This window comes from Hippopotamus amphibius, chromosome 14 (genome assembly GCF_030028045.1).
Source record: "Hippopotamus amphibius kiboko isolate mHipAmp2 chromosome 14, mHipAmp2.hap2, whole genome shotgun sequence".
Classification (NCBI taxonomy): Eukaryota; Metazoa; Chordata; class Mammalia; order Artiodactyla; family Hippopotamidae; genus Hippopotamus; species Hippopotamus amphibius.
In genome coordinates, this window is record NC_080199.1 from 80,446,360 (window position 1) to 80,470,705 (window position 24,346).

General features: G+C 36.2%; 1 protein-coding gene across 1 annotated transcript in view; it reads right to left on the bottom strand.

The window, feature by feature from the left end:
- The window catches only part of RNF17 (ring finger protein 17), a 111,911-nt gene that overhangs the window by 70,886 nt on the left and 16,679 nt on the right, over positions 1 to 24,346 (bottom strand). Inside the window, exons 5-16 of the mRNA XM_057707219.1 lie at positions 23,749 to 23,829; positions 22,217 to 22,317; positions 17,057 to 17,228; positions 15,804 to 15,880; positions 15,455 to 15,529; positions 12,043 to 12,347; positions 11,119 to 11,208; positions 9,078 to 9,236; positions 6,101 to 6,290; positions 4,827 to 4,995; positions 3,329 to 3,519; positions 2,063 to 2,204 (exon numbers count right to left, since the gene is read on the bottom strand). Of these exons, the coding sequence (XP_057563202.1) occupies positions 2,063 to 2,204; positions 3,329 to 3,519; positions 4,827 to 4,995; positions 6,101 to 6,290; positions 9,078 to 9,236; positions 11,119 to 11,208; positions 12,043 to 12,347; positions 15,455 to 15,529; positions 15,804 to 15,880; positions 17,057 to 17,228; positions 22,217 to 22,317; positions 23,749 to 23,829 (1,752 nt within the window). The remainder of the gene's footprint in view (positions 1 to 2,062; positions 2,205 to 3,328; positions 3,520 to 4,826; positions 4,996 to 6,100; positions 6,291 to 9,077; positions 9,237 to 11,118; positions 11,209 to 12,042; positions 12,348 to 15,454; positions 15,530 to 15,803; positions 15,881 to 17,056; positions 17,229 to 22,216; positions 22,318 to 23,748; positions 23,830 to 24,346) is intronic.

Below are 24,346 nucleotides of genomic sequence, written 5' to 3' on the forward strand. Positions count from 1 at the left end.
TAAGCCACAGAATAAGAGAAAACATCTGAAAATAATATATCTGATAAAAGATTAATACGCATAAACTATAAAGAACTCCTATAACCCAACACAACAAAATAAGCAATCCAATTCAGAAAATGGGCAAAGGGGGCTTCCCTGGTGGTACAGTGATTAAGAATCCACCTGCCACTGCAGGGAACATGGGTTCAATCCCTGGTCTGGGAAAATCCCACATCCCTCGGAGCAACTAAGCCCATGCACCACAACTACTGAGCCTGCGCTCTAGAGCCTGTGAGCCACAACTACTGAGCCCACGTGCAACAACTACTGAAGCCTGTGCACCTAGAGCCCGTGCTCTAGAAGAGAAGCCACCACAAAGAGAAGCCTGCGCACCATGACAAAGAGTAGCCCCAGCTCGCTACAGCTAGGGAAGCCCACGTGCAGCAACAAAGGCCCAACGCAGCCAAAAACAAAATAATTTTTTTTAAATGGGCAAAGCACTGGAATAGATATATCTCCAGAGAAAACATACAAATGGCCAATTAACAAGCACATGGAAAGATGTGTTCCACATTTCTAGCTACTAGGGAAATGCAAATCAAATCCAAAATGAGATACCACTTCACATCCTCAAAATGGCTATTATTTAGAAAAAGGAAAATAACAAGTGTTGCTGAGGATGCAGAGAAACTGGAAGCCTTGTACTGCTGGTGGGAATAACTTCTAGCCACCATAGAAAACAGTTTGGGAGTCCTTAAAAGGTTAAACAGAATTATAATATAAAACCAGAAATTCCACTCCCAGGTATATACCCAAAAGAACTGAAAGCAGAGACCCAAACGGATTACTTGTACACCCATGTTCACAGCAGCATTATTCACAACAGCCAGAAGACTGAAGTGATCTGAGTGTCCACCAACAAGTGAATGCATAAACAAAAGGTGGTGCATGCATATATGAAGTGGTATGACTCAGCCTTAAGAAGGAATGAAATTCTGGTGCACGCCACAACATGGAAACACTATGCTAAGTGAAATAAGGCAGACACAAAAGGAAAAATACTGTATGTTTCCACTTAGGAGGTACCTCAGAAAGGCCAATTCAGAGAGAAAGAAATTAGAACAGAGGTTACCAAAGCCTGCGGAGAGGGAAAATGGGGAGTTAGTGTTTAATGGGTACAGAGCTTCAGTTTGGGATGATAAAACAGTTCTGGACATGGATAGTGGTGATGGCTGCACAACGCTGTGAATGTACTTAATGGCACTGAAATATTATGTGTTTTACCTTGATTTAAATAAAAGACACTGTAAAAAAAATTCAACAAAAGAAATACAGCTGAGTCTTCTTAGTGACAAACAGAATTCCACAGCTCATCCGTGAACCAGGACAGTGTGGTGCTTCCAGCGACAGGCTGTGAATGAGCCCAGCTCAACCCTGGATCTACTCTTTGGTTAGCAGTGTGACCTGAGACAAGATGCTTCACCCCTTTGGTTAGAGTCCCCACATCTAAATGAAGATAATAGTATCTTCCTCATAGGACTGCTGTAAAGGTTAATGAGTTAATTCATATAAAGCATGGACACAAAGAGATCAACAAAGATGACCCTTAATGCTGGGAGCTACCTAAAACAAACCCATCAGTCATATATCCAAAGTTTTCTATGAAATGCCTTTAATCTGAATCTATTCTGGTGTTCAAATTCATAAAACTACCTAGTAATAATAAGTAAATTCTCATACATTATCAGAAGCAGGTGTTATTTTATTTTGATTTGCCAGGTCTATGTCCTCTCCTGATTTCTAGATTTCAGAAGGTAGCCAGAAACATTTACACATTAGGGATCCTTCATTTTCCTTCCCCTCCATACTTCACTAATTTGCATGATGAAGATTTCCTTCAATTTACTATGAATCACATGACTTTCTTATTTAAAGTTGCAGCTACTAAGAAACTTAAATTTATAGAAGGCTGACAGTGGTTTGTTTGCTCTAAAATTCATACTGGGCACTTATTTCCATTATAAATTTCTACTTAAAATTTGAAAAAATACTTTGTCTCAAAGGACCACTATATACTTACCAAATGAAGATAGAAATCAGTAGGACTATTTATATGACAAACCATAATGGAAACATCTGTCATTTCTTTAGGCAAAATAGGTGGATGATAGTGTAAAGTCGTATTTTTTTCAGAGCGACTTCTTGGTGATTGAGACCTAAACCTAATTAAAAGCATAATTAAAAGCATAATCAAAAGCCATTTTCTTAAAGTCTCTCTTCTCTCAGTGAACTGATATGAAGTAAGGACTTACACATAAACTGATTTATCTACCAAGAGTATTTTTCCAATTTCTCTCCTATAATTTACAACATTTCTTGGTATCATCTCTAATTATCAAACCAGGATAAATAAGAGGTCAAGTCTCAAAACTCAGTAATTAACCTTCAAGTTTGTGCTGGAACATTTTTGAGCTGTGCTGGTATGTTCTACTCAAAGTTTCTACTCTTTTGGTTGACTTGATACCCAGTGTCTATGGTAGTACTCAGAAAGGCCAGTTGAGGGATTTCTGTGGCCCCTTCCAGCTCCAATACGCTAATTAAGTTTAATTTTTCCAGACTGGAATCTACACGGGTCACTTCCAGAGTTGCGTCATTGCTCAGCACAGAAAGTTAGTATCTCCCGTTATCTCTGTGGTTACTTAGTCATCTTACGTTGTTCATTGGAGATGAAGAAGGAAAAAATATAAGCATCTACTCTAGATTCATACATTAAATAGAGTGGTGATCTTATTCCAAAGGTTAGAAAATTTAAGTCAGGAACTGTTAAACTGTAATTCTTGAAACCCTAGTGGAGCCACTTGTAAAGTCAGCAAGAGTCTAAAAGAATGTTCAGTATCTACAAATCATTTCTATTTTGAGCTGCCTTAATTTCTCTATTTCCTTAAATCAAATGATCTGAAGACTATTTTCACAGACAACTGTACTTAGAAAACTCTGAGAGCAATATTTTTAACCTCTTAGAGTATGTTAGGACGTGCTCCCTGGTGGTCTAGTGGTTAGGCTTTGATGCTCCCTCTTAGACTATGTTACAGTTCACTTTAGAGCCCATATTTTTTAAAGGTAAAATCTGCTATTCCAATTTATAGCTATAACCTTGAAAATATTTACGTTTTAATAAGTTACCTAGGGCTTCCTAGGTGGCGCAGTGGTTAAGAATCCGCCTGCCAATGCAGGGGACACAGGTTCGATCCCTGCTCCAGGAAGATCCCACATGCCACGGAGCAACTAAGCCCGTGTGCCAAAAAAAAAAAAACAAAACAAAACAAAAAACAAATAAGTTACCTACCTTGCTAGTTCCATAAAAACTAATGCGTCTCTGAGAGACACAGGCATATCACTGCTTATTTTATTTGTTGGTGGTTTCTGCAGATCTACAATAAGCACACCATCTTCTTCATTAAAAACTTTCATTAAAACAGCTTTCTTATTTACCATTTTCAAAAACTCTATTTTAGCTTCCTCTCCCCAGCCTTCATTCTGTGGAAAAAGTAAAATTCCAATGTGTTCAGTAATTATAATCAGCTCTCATGGTACAGTGTTGTAGATTTAGCTTTATAACAGCCAAAGTCTGCAAACTTGAGCAAAGGCAGTAAACCAATCATAGATATTTAGAAGCAGCTGGGCCCACAAGCCCAAGGACAGTCTTTACATACGCACAATGCACGGATCTTACTTAGATTTCATAAACATGGTCTCAAGGTGACCACCAGTTGTTGCACTTCAGGACTTAGTTTTACTTCTGAATATTAATATCAAGATAATAAATAAAAATTTAAAAATAAAACAAGCATCATATACGAAGTTTGCACTTAAATGATGAAATCAAAAAGGCAGTTTTGAAAGTATAATGTAAGCCAAGTAATACAATGAAGATATTTATAACCATCACCAGGTAACTTAGTTTCCATCACTAGCAATATATGAGGCATGTGCTACTTTAAGGAAAAATACCCACTGAAAAAAAATTTTTAATTGACCTGTGAAACTTTAGGTACTCATACCTAAAGTAAGTTTCAGGGGCCAAAACGACACATTCCTTAAAAATAACACATTTTCTAAAGATTTTATGAGTATAAAAGTAAAGCCTACTCAGAATAGAAAGTACAAAAAAATATAAGATAAAATTACAGCCAAAATAATTTTCCCATTTTGAGGAAAACATCAGTGCTAATATTTTTATGTGTTTCCTTTTACTTTTTTATTCATTTGTTCATTCTTCCAAATATTTGCTGAATGCCTACTGAGTGCTAGGTGGTTGGCTAAGTGCTGGAATGCGAAGATGAGCCAAAGCATGACTCCTGCTTTCAAAGACTGTAGAATAATACAACTGCTTAACAAGTATTTTTACACACAATTTCTGTCTCCTAGGAGTTTTAAATCTTTCTGGGGAATAAATATTCATAAATAATACAAAACAGAATGCAATATAGGCTTTAAGTAGTGAGGAAAGGGCCAAAGCAAAGAAATGTATAGAAACACATACCACATCACATTTTAAATTTCTCTCTCCATATTTGACTCCAAAATGTAGTGGTTCACGTGGATACTTCACCCCTCATTATGTTCACATGTGCATATTCAATTCAATTTCCCATTAAGAACAATTCTAATTGTAGAAACTGAAGTTCATTTCCTTTTTTATTGGCACGAATAGTTTGTTATGCAAAATGTATTTACCAAGAGAACTGGTGCCTTGAACCTACATTCAGTAATCTGATCAGCAATGCGCAGCTAAAACTGGAATATCTGGCTCCTGAATAAGAAATAATTTAAGTCTCACTTACCGAATTCCGTGGAATTATGTCTTTCAATGAGCACAGCTGTGCTAATGGCTGGATGTCTTTCATCAGCCCTTCAATATATGGCTCAGACTTCCTCAGAACCAGACATAAGTCATTTAGTATGACATGCTGCTTAGCAATGTGTTCCGGTCTCACGTGAGTACCACCAACTCTGAGAAGAATTCAAGCAATATTTATTGAAAATAATGCTTCAAGCCCAAACCTGCCTTACCCCACAAAAGGTATGCATTTTTAAGGATACTCTAAATCTCCTAGAAAGTTATGTTCTGATTCATACTATCTCACTGTATAGATTTAATCTAGCTTTTATAAACACAGACACTGTTTCTACCTACAGAAAGAAATCTCAACTGCCTTTATCTGGATCGACTTACATATACCTATTCAGTTTAAATTTAAAACGCATATTGACACCCCAAAATAAAAATCTATTTATTTATAAAACTATGGCCATTTAATAAAGTGACCATGCAAGAGTTAATACTGGGGCTTCCTAGGTGGCGCAGTGGTTGAGAATCTGCCTGCCAACGCAGGGGACACAGGTTTGATCCCTGCTCCAGGAAGATCCCACATGCCGCGGAGCAACTAAGCCTGTGGGAGCAACTAAGCCTGTGCACCACAACTATTGAGCGTGCGCTTTAAAGCCCGTGAGCCACAACTATTGAGCCCATGTGCCGCAACTACTGAAGCCCACGTGCCTAGAGCCCATGCTCCGCAACAAGAGAAGTCATGGCAATGAGGAGCCCACAAACCACAATGAAGAGCAGCCCCTGCTCACCACAACTAAAGAAAGTCCGTGTGCAGCAACAAAGACCCAACACAGCCAATAAATAAATAAATAATTTATTTTTTTAAAAAAAGAGTTAATACTGGTCCTTACTATAAGAACATTTTCAGTTTGTTTTATTTTCCTAGAGGACTGAGGGAAACATTTTTGAACACCTAGAGTGAATTAGACACTATGCCACTTTAACATGCAATAATCAAATTATAGAAATATGATTAAAAATTTTACTCAAACATCTCACAACTAACCGTACCACTTTATTTAAAAGAACCATTACTTTACTAATTTAATGATTACTAAGACAAATTACAGAGGAAAATAAAAAGTATATGCCTTGGAAGTAAAGAAGGATAACTTATTGCTCTCTACCTCTTCCTACTTTTCTTTTTTCTTTAGGGTCTCCCCTCCTCCCCCATCACAAGTGTTTCTAAGCACACCAGGAACATGAAATAATTATAAAGCAACATACCCTGCAACAATCAGGACTTCAGAATTTCCAAAATCTACCATGAATATTTCTATTTGTGCAACTTCATGGACTGAGAATTTGGTTGGAATACAAAGTTTTCTAATACTTTCACTTTCTACTGGAATTAATTCAGTAATAGTTCCTCGACACCACATTCCATTTTCTATACTGTTGACAAATATTCTTGCACCTAATAGAGACAAATCATTATCAGTGTTTATGAAAAAAAAATCTACTTAGCTCTAACTTACAAACATGTACATTAGTTCCACCACTAAGAAGTCTTAATTCATGTATTAACTGATGATATAGTACTGTGTCGAGTGCTGAGAGGGATTAAAGGTAGTGTATTTTGGCAGTTTCTGCTATACAGAAACTTATGACCTAGACAGGGAGGTTAAAAACAAAGAATACGAAGCCAGCAGTCCTTTACTGAGAACCTGTGTTTTATAAACTATAACAAAGATGAGTGAGACTTGTGCCATCAATAAGCTCAAGAAAGGAAAGGAGACAGGCACGTAAGTGACTATAATACATTGTACTTATAACAATAAAGACCTATCCTTGTGCATGTACACACATACAAGTGCAGATATACACATACCGAAATCTGTAAAATATTTTAGTAGCATGATGGAAGAAGCAATGACCTTCTCTTGGTAAAAGGGGAGTGAAAGTAAAGAAACCAAGAAAGGCAGAGTGTGAAAGGCCAAAATTAAGAAATTAATACACAGTGGAGTTCAGAGGAGGGGAAGATGAACCAAGGACCTAGCAGCAGAGAAAGACCTTATGAAGGGATCAGATTAATAACAAATTAATAACCAGAAAAAACGATCAAGTTAGAAAAAAGCCTGAATTTTTATTTTCACTATAGGCACAACAGTGTTCTCAGTATTTTGTGTTTGAATTCGCCTCCTCCCCACAACAGCCCCATGGAGATGGTGCTTCCACCCCATAGGTGAGGAAACTAGGCAAAGAGAAACTGAAAATCCAGCCCAAGCCATGGGGCTACTTAGAAAAGGTAGGAAGAGAACCCAGGTAGACTTAAGAGCCCATCCTCTTAACAACTCAGCTAGCATAACAGATAAATTTGGTAAGACTGGATCACTGATTATATACAGAAAGATGCTGTATAGTCCCCTCTCTATATGCTAATAAGAACAGGACAGTTGAGAGGCACATCAGCACAACCTTTTAAGTTCTATCAAAACATTTGTTTTGGCCTTGAGATTGTCATCAACCCTTCTCTTATGCTGATACACCATATAACCAATATTCTTAGTTTTAAACTATATGCTATTAATCTATTCTTTCTTGCAACAGATGAAGTCTGTTGAAGTCATTTGCTGTTCTTTACAATGAAGAACACAGGTAGGAAAAGGGAACAAGAGGATACTCTGCTAAAGCATTATATTACATTTCTTTCCTTACCATTAATTTCTCAAAAGATAAATGAGTATTTAAATCATGTATATATACCTTGAAATAACTATCCTTGACAACTTAAAACAAAGGATGACTTTTTGGCTTTCTTAGAACATTTTCTGAATCTAAACTGAGCTCTTTTGTGTGTATATTAAATTTAGAGAATTATTTGCAGCTGTAAAAATTAACACTACACTTCCTTTCTTAGATATTCATAATTTAAACACTATTTTTTAACTTTAAAAATTATTATTCATCTTTATCAGAAGTATATGATGATTCTAGTCTTCTGATATTCTGATGAGCTACAAAGATGAGCTGAGAGTTAATAACACTTTTAAAGAAGTACTATATAAAGCTGAACAGATAATATAATACTTTTTGGTATTAGTTATATAAAGGCATTGATTGATATTAACAGAATGAGAAAAATGCTCTATTAATAAATCAAACAAATCATAGCTTCATCTTATTACAGAGTATAATCAAATTTAGTCAACAGTGTTATAAGGAAAACATTTGCAATGAAAGCCTAAGTTACAGCAAATTACATGCAGCCTTAGAATTAAGATGGACTGATTAAATTTTCCAACTACCTTTAGTGGCGCTAAGAAATGGATACCACTGCCCTGCATCTCTCTCATTCAGGTGTGCAAGGACATCTTCAACAGTCACATGTGGACAGACAAGGGATGGCAGTCATACTACAAGGAACACTTAGAGGAATATCTTCTCTGGAGATGAGGAGACAAATTATATAATCTGTCATGGGTTTTGTAATTTAAAAAATATCTCACCTTACTCCATAATGGAGTTTTTGTGTATATCTCACTCAACAGTCAATTTTATGTCCACTGACAGATGAAGGAATAAAGAAGACGTGGTACCTATATACAATGGAATATTAGCTATAAAAAGATCCAAATAATGCCATTTGCAGCAACATGGATGGACCTAGAGATTATTATACTAACTGAAGTCAGTCAGAAAGAGAAAGACAAATACCATATGATACCACTTATATGTGAAATCTAAAATATGACACAAATGAACTTTTACGAAACAGAAACAGACTCACAGACAGAGAACAGCCTTGTAGTTGCCAAGGGGGTGAGGGCTGGGAGAGGGATGAAGTGGGAGTTTGGGGCTGGTAGATGCAAACTATTATACGTAAAATGGATAAATAACAAGGTCCTACTGGATAGCACAGGGAACTGTATTCAATATTTGGTGCTAAACCATAAATTAAAAAAAAGCAAGCTCCAAGTTAGTATGACTCCAATTAAACTTGGCAAATGATATATATTAAAAAATGTTGAAATTATGTATGCTGTATACCGTAATAATATTACCACTAGGTATCTCTGAGTGGGAAAAAAACAGTCAATTTGAATATTTTGCTAAGTTACCTAAATAAAATTTAACTTACATTAAATAATTCCAAAACCTTTATGCTTACACAAATCTTATTATGAAAAAATGTATATGGGTTGGCCAATATTACAATATTTAAATAAGCTTCATATTTTAACTTAGAGTAATATTTCATTACCTAGCTCCAAAATGTCTGAAGGATCAAGGTGTACACTCTTACTGCAAAACTGATTCACCTTCTTTTCCAATACTGTTGCGTCTTTTATTTGTGAATACCTCCGAATGTAGAAGTGGCAAGGATGTATTACATGGCTTACAAAAACTAGCTCTGGAGAACCTGGATGAGAATATTTAAACCACATTAATAAACCAAAAGATAGGACTTCCTAGGTGGCGCAGTGGTAAAGAATCTGCCTGCTAATGTAGGGGACACGCGTTTGAGCTCTGCCCTGGGAAGATTCCACATGCCACAGAGCAACTAAGCCTGAGCGCCACAACTATTGAGCCTGTGCTCTAGAGCCCGTGAGCCACAACTATTGAGCCCATGTGCCACAACGATTGAAGCCCACGCGCCTAGGGCCTGTGCTCTAAAACAAGAGAAGCAACTACAATGAGGAGCCTGCGCACCACAATGAAGAGTAGCCCCCGCTCACAGCAACTAGAGAAAGCCCGTGTGCAGCAACGAAGACTCAATGCAGCCAATAAATAAATAAAATAAATAAATTTATAAAAAAAAATAAATAAACCAAAAGTTAGGAAAGAATTCACAAAAACTGAATGCAATATCCTCTAAAAGAATGTCTTGTAGCACTGCAAACTCCAGAATATCCAGGCCCCACAGAAGAGTAATCCAAACCCCAAATATAACTAGACTGATAAAACAAATAAATCCCACTTTCACGATTTCTTTAGCAACCTGAACTGCAAACATTTTATTTTATTTGCAAAATATGTTAAATAAGTGGAACTGAAGTTCATGTAGTTAGGTCGAAGTCAGAGAATACACTATAACTCTACTGTATAACAATAAAACTTCAGAGTTTATTTATAAACATAATTGGAACTCAGAACCCACTGATAACAGTATTTCCAGTATAGCCCCCAAACCCTGTTTAAACTGTACTCAACTAAAAGAGCCAATAATCAGCTCACAGCCACTTTGAATCCTAAGTCTTATCAGACTAGAGAAGCATGAGAAAATGTCTGAGAAAGCCAACATACTGAGCAGCATTTAGGGGGAGATATGTATGTTTTGGTGAAAGTAAGGGTGAGGCAGGATAAAAGACAGTGAGAAAATTTTTGAATACAGTAGTAATTAAGCCAAGTGTTTCTCCTGACATAAAAAGATCTCCAGATTACAATGTTAAGAAAGGAATTAAGGGACTGCTCTGGTGGTCTAGTGGTTAAGACTCTGCATTTCCACTGTAGGGGGCACAGGTTCCATCCCTGGTTGGGGAACTAAGATCCCACATGCCATGTGGCGTGGTCAAAAAAAAAAAAAAAAAAAAAAAAAAATTAAAAGAACACAATTCTGTATATGGCATGCTATGTTTTGTGTACAAAAACAACAAAAAAGCAGAGTTAGAAAAATAATATATGTGTATCTGTTCAAATATGCATAAAGAAACTCTAGAAGGGAGGAAGAGACTAAATGGAATGAGAATAGGTTAGGGGAAAAGGTTCACAGGGCATCTTAATATATTTAATTTTTGAACAATGTACACATTCTAGTAAATCTAGTAAAAATGTTTAAAAAACAAAGACTAGGAGGAACTGAAGTATAGATGATAAAAATTGAACAAACAGATCATTTTATGTACCCAATACAGATCACAAAGAATAATACCCGTAAGGAGGACAAGTAAGAAGATAATAAGTGTGTGTGACTGGGAAGACAGCTGAGAGGAGTGCCATAAATTTCAGAAATATTCTTGCCAATAACAGCCAGAACTTTTAACATTAAAAAGGAAGAAGTTTTGGGAATTCCCTGGCAGTCCAGTGGTTAGGACTCAGCGCTTCCACTGCTGTGGACCTGGGTTTGATCCCTGGTCAGGGAACTAAGATCCCACAAGCCATGCAGCACAGCCAAAAAAAATAGAAAATAAAAAAAGAAGTTTTAGTTATTAGTAAAATTTATTTTACTCACTGCCTCACTCTCCATGAGAGTTAACATACATACATCGAACTCTGCTACATCAAGTTCAGAGTTGTTAAAGTACCTGCTTTTGATCCAAAAGGAACAGATGGTTTTTTCTGAAGAGGCTTTTTTGGGTATCTAGGTGTCTCCACAAGATAATCTGTGAAGCATGCTTCATCAAAATAGGAAATAAAGGCAACTATATTAGTTTTATGACATTAACAATGGCATATTTAACATAGTGTTTAAAAAGCTGTACTTGAATTGGCAAAATGCTGGAATGGCAAGACCCCCTTGTATCAGCAGGCAAAGTCCTGACAGTTCTCAACATACCAAGATAATCACTGATAATGATATCATGGAAATGAGAGAAAACAGCATGTCCTTGTTTTGTATTCAAAACATCAGTCCAGAAAGTCAACCAATAAAATATATTGGGAGTGGGGGGGAGGAGAAAACCAAAGCAGATGTTGAACATGGTCCTAAAGAAGACTGACAGTGTAACTACACACAGCAGCCTCTCACTCTGATGCTGACGGGGAGAACACCAACACTGGAAATGTAATCATTTATGATAGATTTAAATGTTAACAAACATTATTAATAGATGCTACTATATTCATGACAGTTCATTTTATAAAGGATTGTATCTCAGAACAAAGATTTAAAAAACGCTGTTCTTAAATTTAAGTACAAAGTCATCAGACAGCTTCTACCAATGTGGTTCTCACTTATTTACAGTATTTTCATCTTTTATAGAGGTTTGCATGTGAAACACTAAAAAGTCAAATACCCTAAACCAAATATTAGAGTTTAGCTGTATTATTGCATTAAAAATTATCCTAATTTTGGAAAATGTGAAAGTAGGGGCATGGAATCAGCAGGTTAACTCCGAAGGAGGTGTAAGATAATTGCAATATGTTTGTTTAGCACAGGGACAAAAAGGTACTAATTTTGTTTCTAATTCCAGACACAATACATTGTTTCCTTTTGTATTTTTACTCACTTTCCAGGTTTTCTTCAATAATTTCTTCAATGATCACATCAGGGCTAGATGCCACCTGAGGCAGCGCAGCAATGGTTTTAGAGGGTGTTGCAACAATCTCTTTCTGTGGCTGGAAATTTTTTGCTTCTAAATGCACATCATTGGTTTCCCATTGCAAAGGAGTTGGTGGGGCTTCAGTAGTTAGGATAGAAATGTCAACTTTTTTCTTTTCTAGTGATGGGTATGTATCACTACAAGAAAATTCCTTTTTATGATCATATTTCTTTTGAACATTCTGTCCCATTTCACTTTCTTGAGGATCACATCTGTTTAAAAATATGGAGGCTACTTTAAATCATTTCATAATTTTTTTTATATCCACTTTAAAATCATTTCCTTTCCATATGACAGCACTGTGACACATACAAAAAAAGTTGTATAGGTGTTCCACAGGTATTTTTTTAAACAGCTATAATTGATATAATCTACACACTATAAAATCCAATAATTTTTATTAAATTTAGAGTTGTGTAACCATCACCACAGTCTAATTTTAGAACATTTCCATTATCCCAAAAGAAACTTCTGCCCATTCCCAAGCAATCCCAAGGGTTTTAAAAGGTCAAGAAGAGGCAAAATCAATAAGAAGCTGAAAGAGGACTTGATATATAGTCATGTCACAATGATCTGATCCTAAAAGAACAGTGGATATAGGTTTTCAGTTTCAATTATTCAAATTTTGATTTGGCTTAGGTATCTGATTTTAAATTATGCTAAGATTATTTCTTTTAATTCACTGGCTTAAAAATAAAGTGTAGGAAGCAGTGAGAGGTACAATCCTGAGAAAATTACTAGAAACCTCCACCTAGGCTAAAAATCACGAGTCTGAATCCTTTGGGTATGATCATTCAGTAGCCACTAACCTACATATTTTTCTATCCTCTTCATAAATCCACACAGATACAGGCTATCAAATCAACAAGTATAGAAATTCTATCAAAGAAATGAGATTGAGTCTCGAAAGCTTTTATTTTAGTTAACCTATGACAGATTTAGCTTCTTCACAGATCATCATTTAAGAAGCCAAATGAAATCAGAAGTAAGAACCTACAAAGCCAACTGGATTCAGCAGACCTATGTTACCTGTCTCTATTCCTGCTCCTTCTCGATTTTGTGTTGCCTTTTGCAGATTACCCTTTCCCTGTCTTAAAATTTAATATTTTTTCCAGGGCACTGTCTGTGACCTACTTCAATATTTGCTCTCACTGGGCAAATCCGCTCTTCACCACCTGCAATCAGCAGAGGCAGGCCACAGTGATACTTTCCCTAAAAACTAGGAAGAAATTTAAAAGATTTCTGAGTTAAATTTAAAACCAAGGCAAGATCAATACAGACTTTTAAAGAGACAATACCTTTTGGTATTAAAAACATTTGATAGTAACCATATTCAAGGTATGAAAATACCTAGAGGAATGTACTGATTGGAAAAGATGATCATCCACGAAAGTGTAAAAAGTCAAGTCACAGAGGCAAATAGCGGACAGGGCTCCAGGTGTGGGGAAGATGACCTGAGCCAAAGGACTGGTATGCTAGGCCTCTAGCAAGGTCTTTCCAATGGGCAGAAGTTTCTTTTGGGGGCAAGGAATGTAGCTGTCTAGCACCAACACTGCTCAGCTATTTGATAAACCTTATTCCCTTTATTCAAAAAATCCTGCAAACAAAGCAACTTTCGATGATTTGGCTTCTTGTGTCTGTCTGGATACTGCAAAAGAATGCCAATGTAAGTATTCCAGTTCCTGTGGCAATTATATTTGCCCCCTAAATTAATAAACTGGAATTCTGACTATATGTCAGTTTTGTGAACTTGGCTTACATGAGTTTACCTGGCTTAGAGTAGGTTTGCTCATGTCTGTTTCTGAGCTTGTAAGGCTGTGTGCTGGAACCGCATTATTTCCCCAAAGTATTGAATGTGATGCTTCTTGGGGGATGATTTCCCTAGGAGTCATACCACCTACAACTGAATAAACTTCTTTTCTTTGGGGGGTTTCTAAACCATTTACATTCTGACTACTCCTAAACCAAGAATTGAATACAGAACCTCCTATTAAGTTTCAGTACACACAGCACACTTGCTTCCAGACATCACTCCCTAGATACCTAGTAAACAACAGTGACTCAACATACCCCACTATCTTCCCCTCCCAACTTCTTTTCTTCCTATATTTACAATCTTGGTGAATAATACCACAATTCATTAACTTAGTCACTAAAGATAGACTTATGAATCATTGAGGATGCTTCCCTTCTCATTCCCGCACCCTAACAATTACTGAGTTTCACCACTTTTCCCTATTCCGCATTTGTCATTATCCGTTCCTCTCCAGTGCTACTACCTACATTTGGTTTCTCATCAGTTGCTGAGACTATTTATACAATAGCTCCAGCCTCATATTCTTCCAAAGGATCCTCTGTGGTCACTAGAGTAATCTTTTACAAATGTAGCCTGATTATTTTTTACTTTCATGCTGGAACTCTTTTAGTGGCTTTCTATTACTTACAGCCGTGCTGTCTGACAGAACCTTCTGTGATAATGAAACTGTGCTGCACTGTCCATCCGGTATGACAGCCACTAACCAAACATGGTTACTGACCATCTGAAATGCAGCTAGTGCAACCAAAGAACTGAATTTTTCATTTTATTTAGTTTTAATTAATTTATGCTTAAATTTAAATGACCACAAATGGTTAGCAGCTACCATACTGGATAGCACAGGTCTAGGAAATAAAGTCCAAATACCACCCAATGGCATACAAAGTCTTTCAGATTCAGCCTGCATATATCCTCTGTAGCATGGGATTATACATGCAGGTCCCTGAATACAGTGTGTTCTCTCACTGCCTGTACAGTTCTTTCTGCTAAGATGCCTGCCTCCCTTCTGTCCTCCTTTCCAACTGCTACTCACTTTTCATGGATAAAGGAAAATAAAACCTCCTCTTTCCAAGTCCCCTGTTACATCCCACAGAACTGGTCATTCCCTTCCTTTGCATCTCCATTAGATTCTGCACATACTACTCTCACAGCATTGTTTCCCTGTGTCATCCTCTACTTAGCGTAACTTCTCTGCATAAAGCTCACTACCTAGGGTGCTAGTGTCTAACACAACATCCGTGTTCAATGCTAGCTGAATGAACAACTCTCAAAGATAACTTGAACATATATCATTGAATGCTAACCCTTTTTAGGTCTTTTAATTCTTCAATATTTTATGTAGAATTTAACTGATAGAAACGATTTTGCCCTTTATCTTATTCTTCACCTTTTGAATCACAAATATTACACTGAACATCAATGTTTCTGTCTCTTAAATACTATTCCTGTCCCTTAGGCCATGTCAGACACTAATGGCATGTTGCCATTCTTATAAATACTCACTTTGTTGAAGCCACAAATTCAATCTTTCCCATGTTGCTGAACATACAGATAATCTCACTGCAATTCATATTCAACCTAAAATTAAATACTTAGCATAAAAAAATGTTCTGATACAAGTTTATTACTTTCTCTAATAAAAATTAGCTTGTAATATTAAAACCTCTGAAAGATGGAACATTTAAACAGCTTTTTAATTTATCACAAATTACACTTATAATTTCGTTGCTAATTTGGGTAACATTTTTGACCCAAATTTTCAATTTATAATTGCTTGTCACTTTAATAAATCTAGGCTCTAGTACATTTTTATACTTTATTATCATGCTCTCCTGAATTATAACTTACTTACTTGGGAGAGTTCCTTAGTTTTAGAGAACTGACTTCTGACAATTCGCTCTCAAATGTTAACTTCAAAGTCCGGATAATCTAAAATCAAAAGAGAAGTATCACTCATAGGTGCATTTTGTTTTGTTATAAATACTGTTGAAACAGAGTAAGATTTTACTATACCTTTTAGGTATTTCACTAATTAATGTACTCAGGGTGTGATTTTAGGCAAGTAAAGGGAGGGATGCAAATAAGTGTTTATGAATTTTTCCCCAGGAAAAATTTAAAATCATCTGGAGATACGTATTAACAGATAACAACAAAAGACACTAGTTAATAAATGGGATACAGCTACATAATCAGGGAAAATTCTCATCAGATTCATTTTGCACCTGCACTGTTGTCCTCAAATGTTTTTTTTTTTCTGCCCCATCTTCCTAATGCGGCTAACTAAGGTAAAGACCAAATTTTACCTTTTCTCACCTCCTAATGTCTCACGTGTAATACACAGGAATTGACTATGACTGCTCTTAGAACTACAGCTGGAGGGAGGCCTGGTCAAGTAAGATGGTGGCAAACTCTTCTCCTTTACAGTTCAAGACTTTGGAGGCAGGCAAACCAATTGCTTCTATTTTATACCTCAGTTCAGTCCAAATATCTGATTACCTATGGGTAATGAGGCCCTGAACATTCAAAGACAATAGAGTAGGATCTGTATCCCAAGGGAGCGAGAGAGAAATTCGCAAAGAGGATGGACGATTAACTTCATCCTACCAAACAACCTCTAAGAGACATGTTTCTATTTCTGCCCAACTCTAGGCACATGATAAGATGACAGGACAGAGCTGAAGCACCTTGTCTCTTGACATGCACAATTGGGGACTGGAGAAAAACCTAAATGGCATCTTGATAAATTTAAGTCAAGAGTTGACAGTCATACCAAAAGAAAGCAGACTCTTATTTTGTCCTCATTTTTTATTCAACTGTCCTAGAAACAATTTTTGACTCAATGTTATCCTACTTGTTTTCAGATTGTGCATTATATAAAGACTTTACTGCACCATTTCCCTAAGTGGTAAATAATAATAAAAGGGCAAACAAGTTTATTAATGTTTATCTTAGGATTCAAACACTTAAGAATTCTAAATTGATGCCAATACAAATTAGGATAATCTGAAAAACAATTTTTTCTTGTTAAGTCTTAAATATCACACTCCAAAGTAGGTAAAATAAGCTACCACAGAAAAAATTCACATTATGAACTATTAATATTACCTGATTCAAGTCACAGTATACCCTTAGAGAAGGTGCAGATTTTAACTCTCTTGCTATCTTCATAGCTGCATCCAAATCATTTTTTTTCGCTTCAATGTAGCTTTTAGCCATTATTATGTTTGATAAATAATCATCTGTATTTCTTACTACTTCTTCACACAGATTCTTTTTCCTTCAAGATAAAGTTATTTTTCAGTATTTCATTAACATTTTTATGAAAGTAAATTTATAGTAACTCAACAGTATTGAAAAGGTAATTTCACTATTTTATGAACTTAAATAATAAAAAATGGTTAATGAGGCATTCAATTGAACTGAAATCTATTATAGTTGAAATGTATGTATGTATAACTAGAAAAAAAGTAAATTTTGTAGAAGGATACAGTTACCATGTCACAGATACTGCTGTCACAGAATTGCAGAGGTAAGACAGACCCTAGACAATTCTATCACTTTTAAAAGTACCAGAAATCTTGGCTATCCTGCAGTCACTTCTGCCACTACAAAGACATATCTGTATTCATTTCTCACAAGGATCTACCTGCTTATTTTAAAATTTCATAAGGCAGATACGTATTATATGCATTCAAAATGAGACTTTAAAATAGACTTCACCAAACCAAAACTTAGTTATTGATTAACTATAATCTTCAAAGTAATCATTTATGAAGCTTACAGAGTTATTCCTTCATAACTTGTGCCTCATTAATCAAAAATTTTTCTGTGCCTACAGTGGAACTAATTATTATGCAAATTAAGATATTTTGTACCAAAAATTATAATGTCTAACTTACTCGTTTTATTCATCAAATAAAAAAAATGATCTCCTCAAAATCAAATCTGGCCTCAAAAAAAAGTTTCCCACACTGAAGGGTAATAAGAATGTGACACAGGCTCTGAAAGTGAAGAAGTATTCCAAAAAACCCCTAGTAATTACATATATACTTTATGAAAATCATTTCTTCAGGGGATAAATGGTCATTTTTACAAGCTCCAGATGATTCCTGAAAAAATCATGCCCAGGGAGTCATGTCAGCAAGCTGGCAGACCAGGAAACTCTAAGCCCTTGTTCTCCAATGGAGATGTCAAATGACAGCCAAAAACTGGTTAAAATAATCTTTAGGACTCTGGAAAATGGACAAAGGTATACAGAAATGAGGCAAATGCACAATCAAGAAAAATCCACATTCAAATCAGTAGGAAATTTCATTTCTTGTCCTTTCCCAGACCCCTCCTCAGCGTGCTGCAGTCCTGGTCTGGAGGCAGCAGCACAGTTCCCAATGCCCTCCCTCTAAAGTGAGCACAGCAGACCTTATTTGCAATTTCCTACTTTGTCTGGGGGCTGCCTGAAGAACTGTTTCACCTAATCTGTAATTCAGGCAGCAAAAGGAACCGAGATTACCTGGGAAGGCTGCAGAAAGACTAGCAGCTACAGATGCTCTGGCAAGAGATTGCAGATAAAGACACACAACAGAACACTTGAGGCTCTCGCAGAAGCTGGGGTGAGATGCTTTAGGAAATTAAGATATTTTAAAGCAGCTAAGAGTACAAAGGAGTCAAAAAAGCCACACCCATGCAAGATACGTGTTCAGAGAAGACCAGAAAATACCTTAAGCCTTTACCTACGCTGATCCAAAGACTCAACTGCACAGGCAAACAGACAGTCTGCAAAGACTGGGAGAGGTGGCTGTTTTTTCAAATGCCCAACTCTCTTTTTTAAAAATTTAATCTTAATTAAAAATTTTTAATTTTATTTTTAAAATTGAGGTATGTTGACATATGACATTATGCTAGTTTCAGGTGTACAACATCATGAACTGATATTTGCATATATTGCAAAGTGATCACAACAATAAGTCTAGTTAACACCCATCACCATAGTTACAGAACTTTTCTTGTGATAAGGACGTTCAAGATCTCCTCTCTCAGTAACTCTCAAATATGCAATACAGTATTATTAACTACGATCACCATGCTCTGTATTACATCCTCATGACTTTATTTTATAACTGGAAGTTTGTACCTTCTGCCTCCCTTCACCCACTTCACCCACAACCTCAATCTCCACCTCCAGCAACCACCAATCTGTTCTCTGCACCTATAAGCTTCACAAGATTTCGTTCTTTTTAGTGGCTGAATAATATTCCATTATATATATATAGATATAGATAGATACATATATGTATGTGCACGTGCACACACACACATCTTCTTTATCCATTCATCCACTGATGGACTCTTAGGTTGCTTCCTTATCTTGGCTATTGTAAATAACGCTGCATTGAGCACAGGGGTGAATATATCTTCTGGAATTAGTGTTTTTATTTTCTTCAAATAAATACCCAGAATTCGAATTAGTGGATTCTTAATTTTTTGAAGAAACTCCATATGCTTTCCATAGTGGCTGCACCAATTTACATACTTACCAACAATACACAAGGGTTTTTGCTTTTCTCCACATCTTTGCTACTACTTGTTATCTCCTGTATTTTCAAGAATAGCCACACTAACAGGTATGAGATGATATCTCGTGGTTTTCATTTGCATTTTCCTGATGATTAGTGATGTTGAGCACCTTTTCAGGTACCCATGGGCCATCTGTGTGTCTTCTTTGGAAAAATGTCTATTCAGTTCCTCTGTCCATTTTTTAATCAGATCGTTTGGGGTTTTTTGCTTTTGAGTTGTGTGAGTTCTTTATATATATTATAATCAAACTGTCAAAAGACAAATAGAGATTCTTTTTGTAGCAGCAACAGAAATATGATTTGTCATGTACAAGGGATCCTTGGTAAGATTATCAATTTCTCATCAGAAACCGTGGAGGCCAGAAGGTAGGATGACACATTTAGAGCACATTAAGGGAAAAAAAAAAACCTGCCAACTGAGCATTCTATACACAACAAAGCTGTTCTTCAAAAAATGAGGAAGAAGTTAAAACTTTCCCAGATAGAAAAGCTAAGTGAGTTCAGTACCAATGTATCTGCCCTGCAAGAAATGCTAAAGGGAGTCCTTCAGGTTAAAATGAAAGGAAGCTCGACAATAACCCAAAGCCATAAAAAGATTAACATCTCTGGAGAAGGTAAACGCATGGACAAATGTAAAAAGTATTATTATTGCCATTTTGGCTTATGACTCCTCTTTTTATTCTCCACAGGATTTAAAGAATACATACAGAAAATAACTACAAAGCTATGTCAATGGATATACAATGTATAAAGACTCAATTGTGACAACAAAACATGAAGGGGTGGAAATGTAGAGGTTTTGTATGCAATTCAGTTGTGCTGGCTTCCATTCAAAATAGATATGAGAATGTTATCTGTAATCCCCTAGATAACCACAAAAAAACCTTTTTTGGTCAAAGAATGCTATCAAGACAGTGAAAAGGCAAGCCACAGAAGCAATGTTTCCTTAGGTCAGTCTCCCAAGGCAAAAGAAATAAAAGCAAAAATAAACAAATAGGACCTAATCAACCTTACAAGGTTTCGCACAGCAAAAGAAATCATAAACAAAACCACAAAAGACAACCTACAAGCTGGGAGAAAATATTTGCAAATGATGCGACCAAAGGCTTACTTTCCAAAATATATAAAAAGCTCATACAGCTCAATATAAAAAAAAAAAAATCAAAAAATGGGTAAAAGACCTAAATGGACATTTCTCCAAAGAAGACAGTCATACAGATGGTAGACAAGCATATGAAAAGACACTCGACATCACAAATTGTTAGAAAAATGCAAATCAAAACTACAGTGAGGTATCACCTCACATGGGTCAGAATGGCCATCATCAAAAAGTCTACAAATAGGGACTTCCCTGGTGGCACAGTGGTGAAGAATCCGCCTGACAATGCAGGGGACACAGGTTCGATCCCTGGTCTGGGATGATCCCACATGCCACAGAGCAACTAAGTCCATGTGCCACAACTACTGAGCCTGTGCTCTAGAGCCCACAAGCCACAACTACTGAGCCCATGTGCTTCAACTACTGAAGCCCATGTGCCTAGAGCCCATGCTCTACAACAAGAGAAGCTACCACACTGAGAAGCCCGTGCACCACAATGAAGAGTAGCCTCTGCTTGCCACAACTAGAGAAAGCCCGTGCAGCACCGAGGACTGAATGTAGCCAAAAATAAATAAAAATTTTTAGGAAGTCTATAAATAATACTGGAGGAGGTGTGGAGAAAAGGGAACCCTCCTGCACTGTTGGGAATGTAAATTGGTGCAGTCACTATGGAGAACAGTATGGAGGTTCCTTAAAAAACTAAAAATAGAGCTACTATATGACCCAGCAATCCCACTTGTGGGCACACACCTGGAAAAGACAAAAACTCTAATTCAAAAAGATACATGCACCTCGATGTTCATACCAGCACTATTTACAACAGCCAAGACATGGAAGCAACCTAAGTGTCCATCGACAGATGAATGGAAATAAGATGTGATATATGTATATGATGGAATATGACTCAGCCATAAAAAAGCATGAAATAATGCCATTTGCACCAACATGGATGGACCTAGAGAATATTGCACTTAGTGAAGTCAGAGAAAGACAAACATCATATATTGCTTTTATGTGGAATCTAAAAAATAATATAAATGAACTTACTTACAAAACAGAAACAGACTCACAGATATAGAAATCTTATGGTTACCAAAGGGGAAAGGGAGGAAGCAATAAATTAGGAGTTTGGGATTAACAGATAAACACCACTATATGTAAAGTAGGTAAACAAGGACACACTGTACAGCACAGGGAACTACATTTATCATCTTCTACCTTACCATGGAAAAGAATCTGGAAAAGAATACATACAACACAATGATGGAACTATGTACACGAAAATGTATGTTTGCATTTTCCCAAGTATGCTGAATTCTACAACAGGATTCAAACTTAGAAAGTATTTTTCTGTGTTACCTGCTTTAAGAAAGAAATTGTTTATTTTAACAGCTTTGGGACCACAAGGCAAATAGCCTAAATAAATAAATAAATAGCTCTTCATTTTGAAGCTGTAAAATCAACCTGTAGGGACCACTCATTACCTTCCAAATTTGTTTAAAATTTACTCATTTCTTCAGTCTATACAAAGGAATAAAATGAAAAGTTAATGTTAAAAGCTTCAGTTACACTGAGTCTATATTTTTAACTTATTACCTGGAATCAAGAGAAGTAAAAAGCTGATCAAACTGTTTCTCCAGAAGCTCTATAAGACTGACTGTTTCCTCTTTTGTTTGATTGTGTCTGTGTTCGAGCATCTGAGAAGAACATAATAAGACCTAATTTGGTATTTTTATTTTGTAGGAATTGTACTATTCAACATAATTTTGAAAGTAAAAGGTACTTTTTGGATTTTTCAAAATAACAACACAAGATCAGATGATAAAAATGGAATAAGTCACAAGGTTAAACTTTAAATCCTGGTACTTGTCAGCAAGATCACATCTTTATTAGCACTCTGTACTGATAAACTGGTAAAAAGGCCTAGAAAACCCACTAAGTTTTCTAAACTTCTTACCACTTTTAATCAGTACAGGAAATGGATCATTTTGGAGCACTGAATTTCTCTCTGGCGGGATTCCTTAAATTTATAAAAAATTAAAATATACTATTAGGGACTTCCCTGGCAGGCCACTGGTTAAGACTGTGCTCCCAATGCAGGGGGCATAGGTTTGATCCCTGGTTGGGGAACTAAGATCCTTCATGCCGTGGCAAAAAAAAAATTTCCACACACATACAAAATATTTTTAAAGTACTTGAATTAAAATGTTAACTATTCCACATACTTCTTTGTATTTTTTTTCTTCTTTGTATTTTTAAACAAAGAATTATTGCTTGAGATCTGTGACCTTTTTTTCCTTTCAATTTTTCCTTTTCTGAATGGGAATATCTACCCTATGCCTGTCCAACCAATGTATTGGGCTGGCCAAAAAGTTCGTTCAGGTTTTCCCAAATGAACTTTTTGGCCAAGCCAATATTTTAGAAGAAGATAATTTATTAGTTTCACACATTCACAGCTGGAGAGGAATTTTGCCCCAGCATGAGTCATAGCCTAAGTCTCACCCATACCTGATTTAGAAGATACCTAGATGAGATTTTGGACTTAAAGGTGATGCTGAAATAAGTTAAGAATTTTGGGAGTGTGAGACGCGATGAATGTATTTTGCACGTGAAAAGGACATGACACCTGTTACGGGTTGAATTTTTACCCCCCTTCCAAATTCATATGTTGAAGTCTTAAATTCCATACAGGCTATAACCTTTTGAATACCTTCGCTGTAAATTTACCATCGCTAGGGGCAAAGAACTTGTTCTTTGTCAATAAATGAGGGAGTCTTTCTTGGGTGATGGAGTAAGAAAGAAAAGAGCATAACACTCTGTGTAATAGTATACAGTCAAATAATGAGCAATATTAGAAAGGTGATCTGAAATGCTTCCAAGACAAAATTCAGCTCACAGCAAGCAGAAACCATAGTTCCTTAATAGAGATACAACTTCAGTAGGCTGCAAGCACAACAATGCTAGGAGACTAACCCTAGCAGGCCATGAGAGTTTTCCATTCTTTTGTATGTTTCTCATTAGATTACTCAGTGTTAAGCTCTACCTTCAGCAATATTATATCTAATTATACACACTTAAAGAGAACATGCCTTAATTTATGATAGAATTTAATCATTCAGAATGCTTACTTTTACGGCAATACTTAATTGTTCAAAATTTTGGCCTGCTATCTTCAATGCTTCATCAATTTCGTCCACAGTTTTACTCTCCTAAGAAGGGGGACCACATACAAATACAAAATATAAAAACAGATGCTTAGATATACCATATTAGTTGCAAAAACATCGAGCTACCATTTTGGATACATAAGCAACACAGACTCATGACAGAAATATGAAAAAAAGCAACGTTTTAGAGTTTCCATGATAGCATTACTGATTTCTTTTTTTAGCTATCTTTTTGAAAAAATGGGATTATGTCCTATAAACATTTTGCAACTTAAAACTACCGGAAAATTTTATCATGGCCATAAATATATATGTGTAAAAAGTAACAGCTTTTAAGAAAACAAGATTATAATTAGGCTATGTTAAGATTTAAACATGGGACTGGAATCACAACTAACTGCTGAACAGTCATCAACAGGAAGACACTGGAACTCACTGAAAAAGATATCCCACATCCAAAGACAAAAGAGAAGTTGCAATGAGACGGTAGGAGGAGCACAATCGCGATAAAATCAAATCCCATAACCGCTGGGTGGGCAACTCACAAACTGGAGAACAA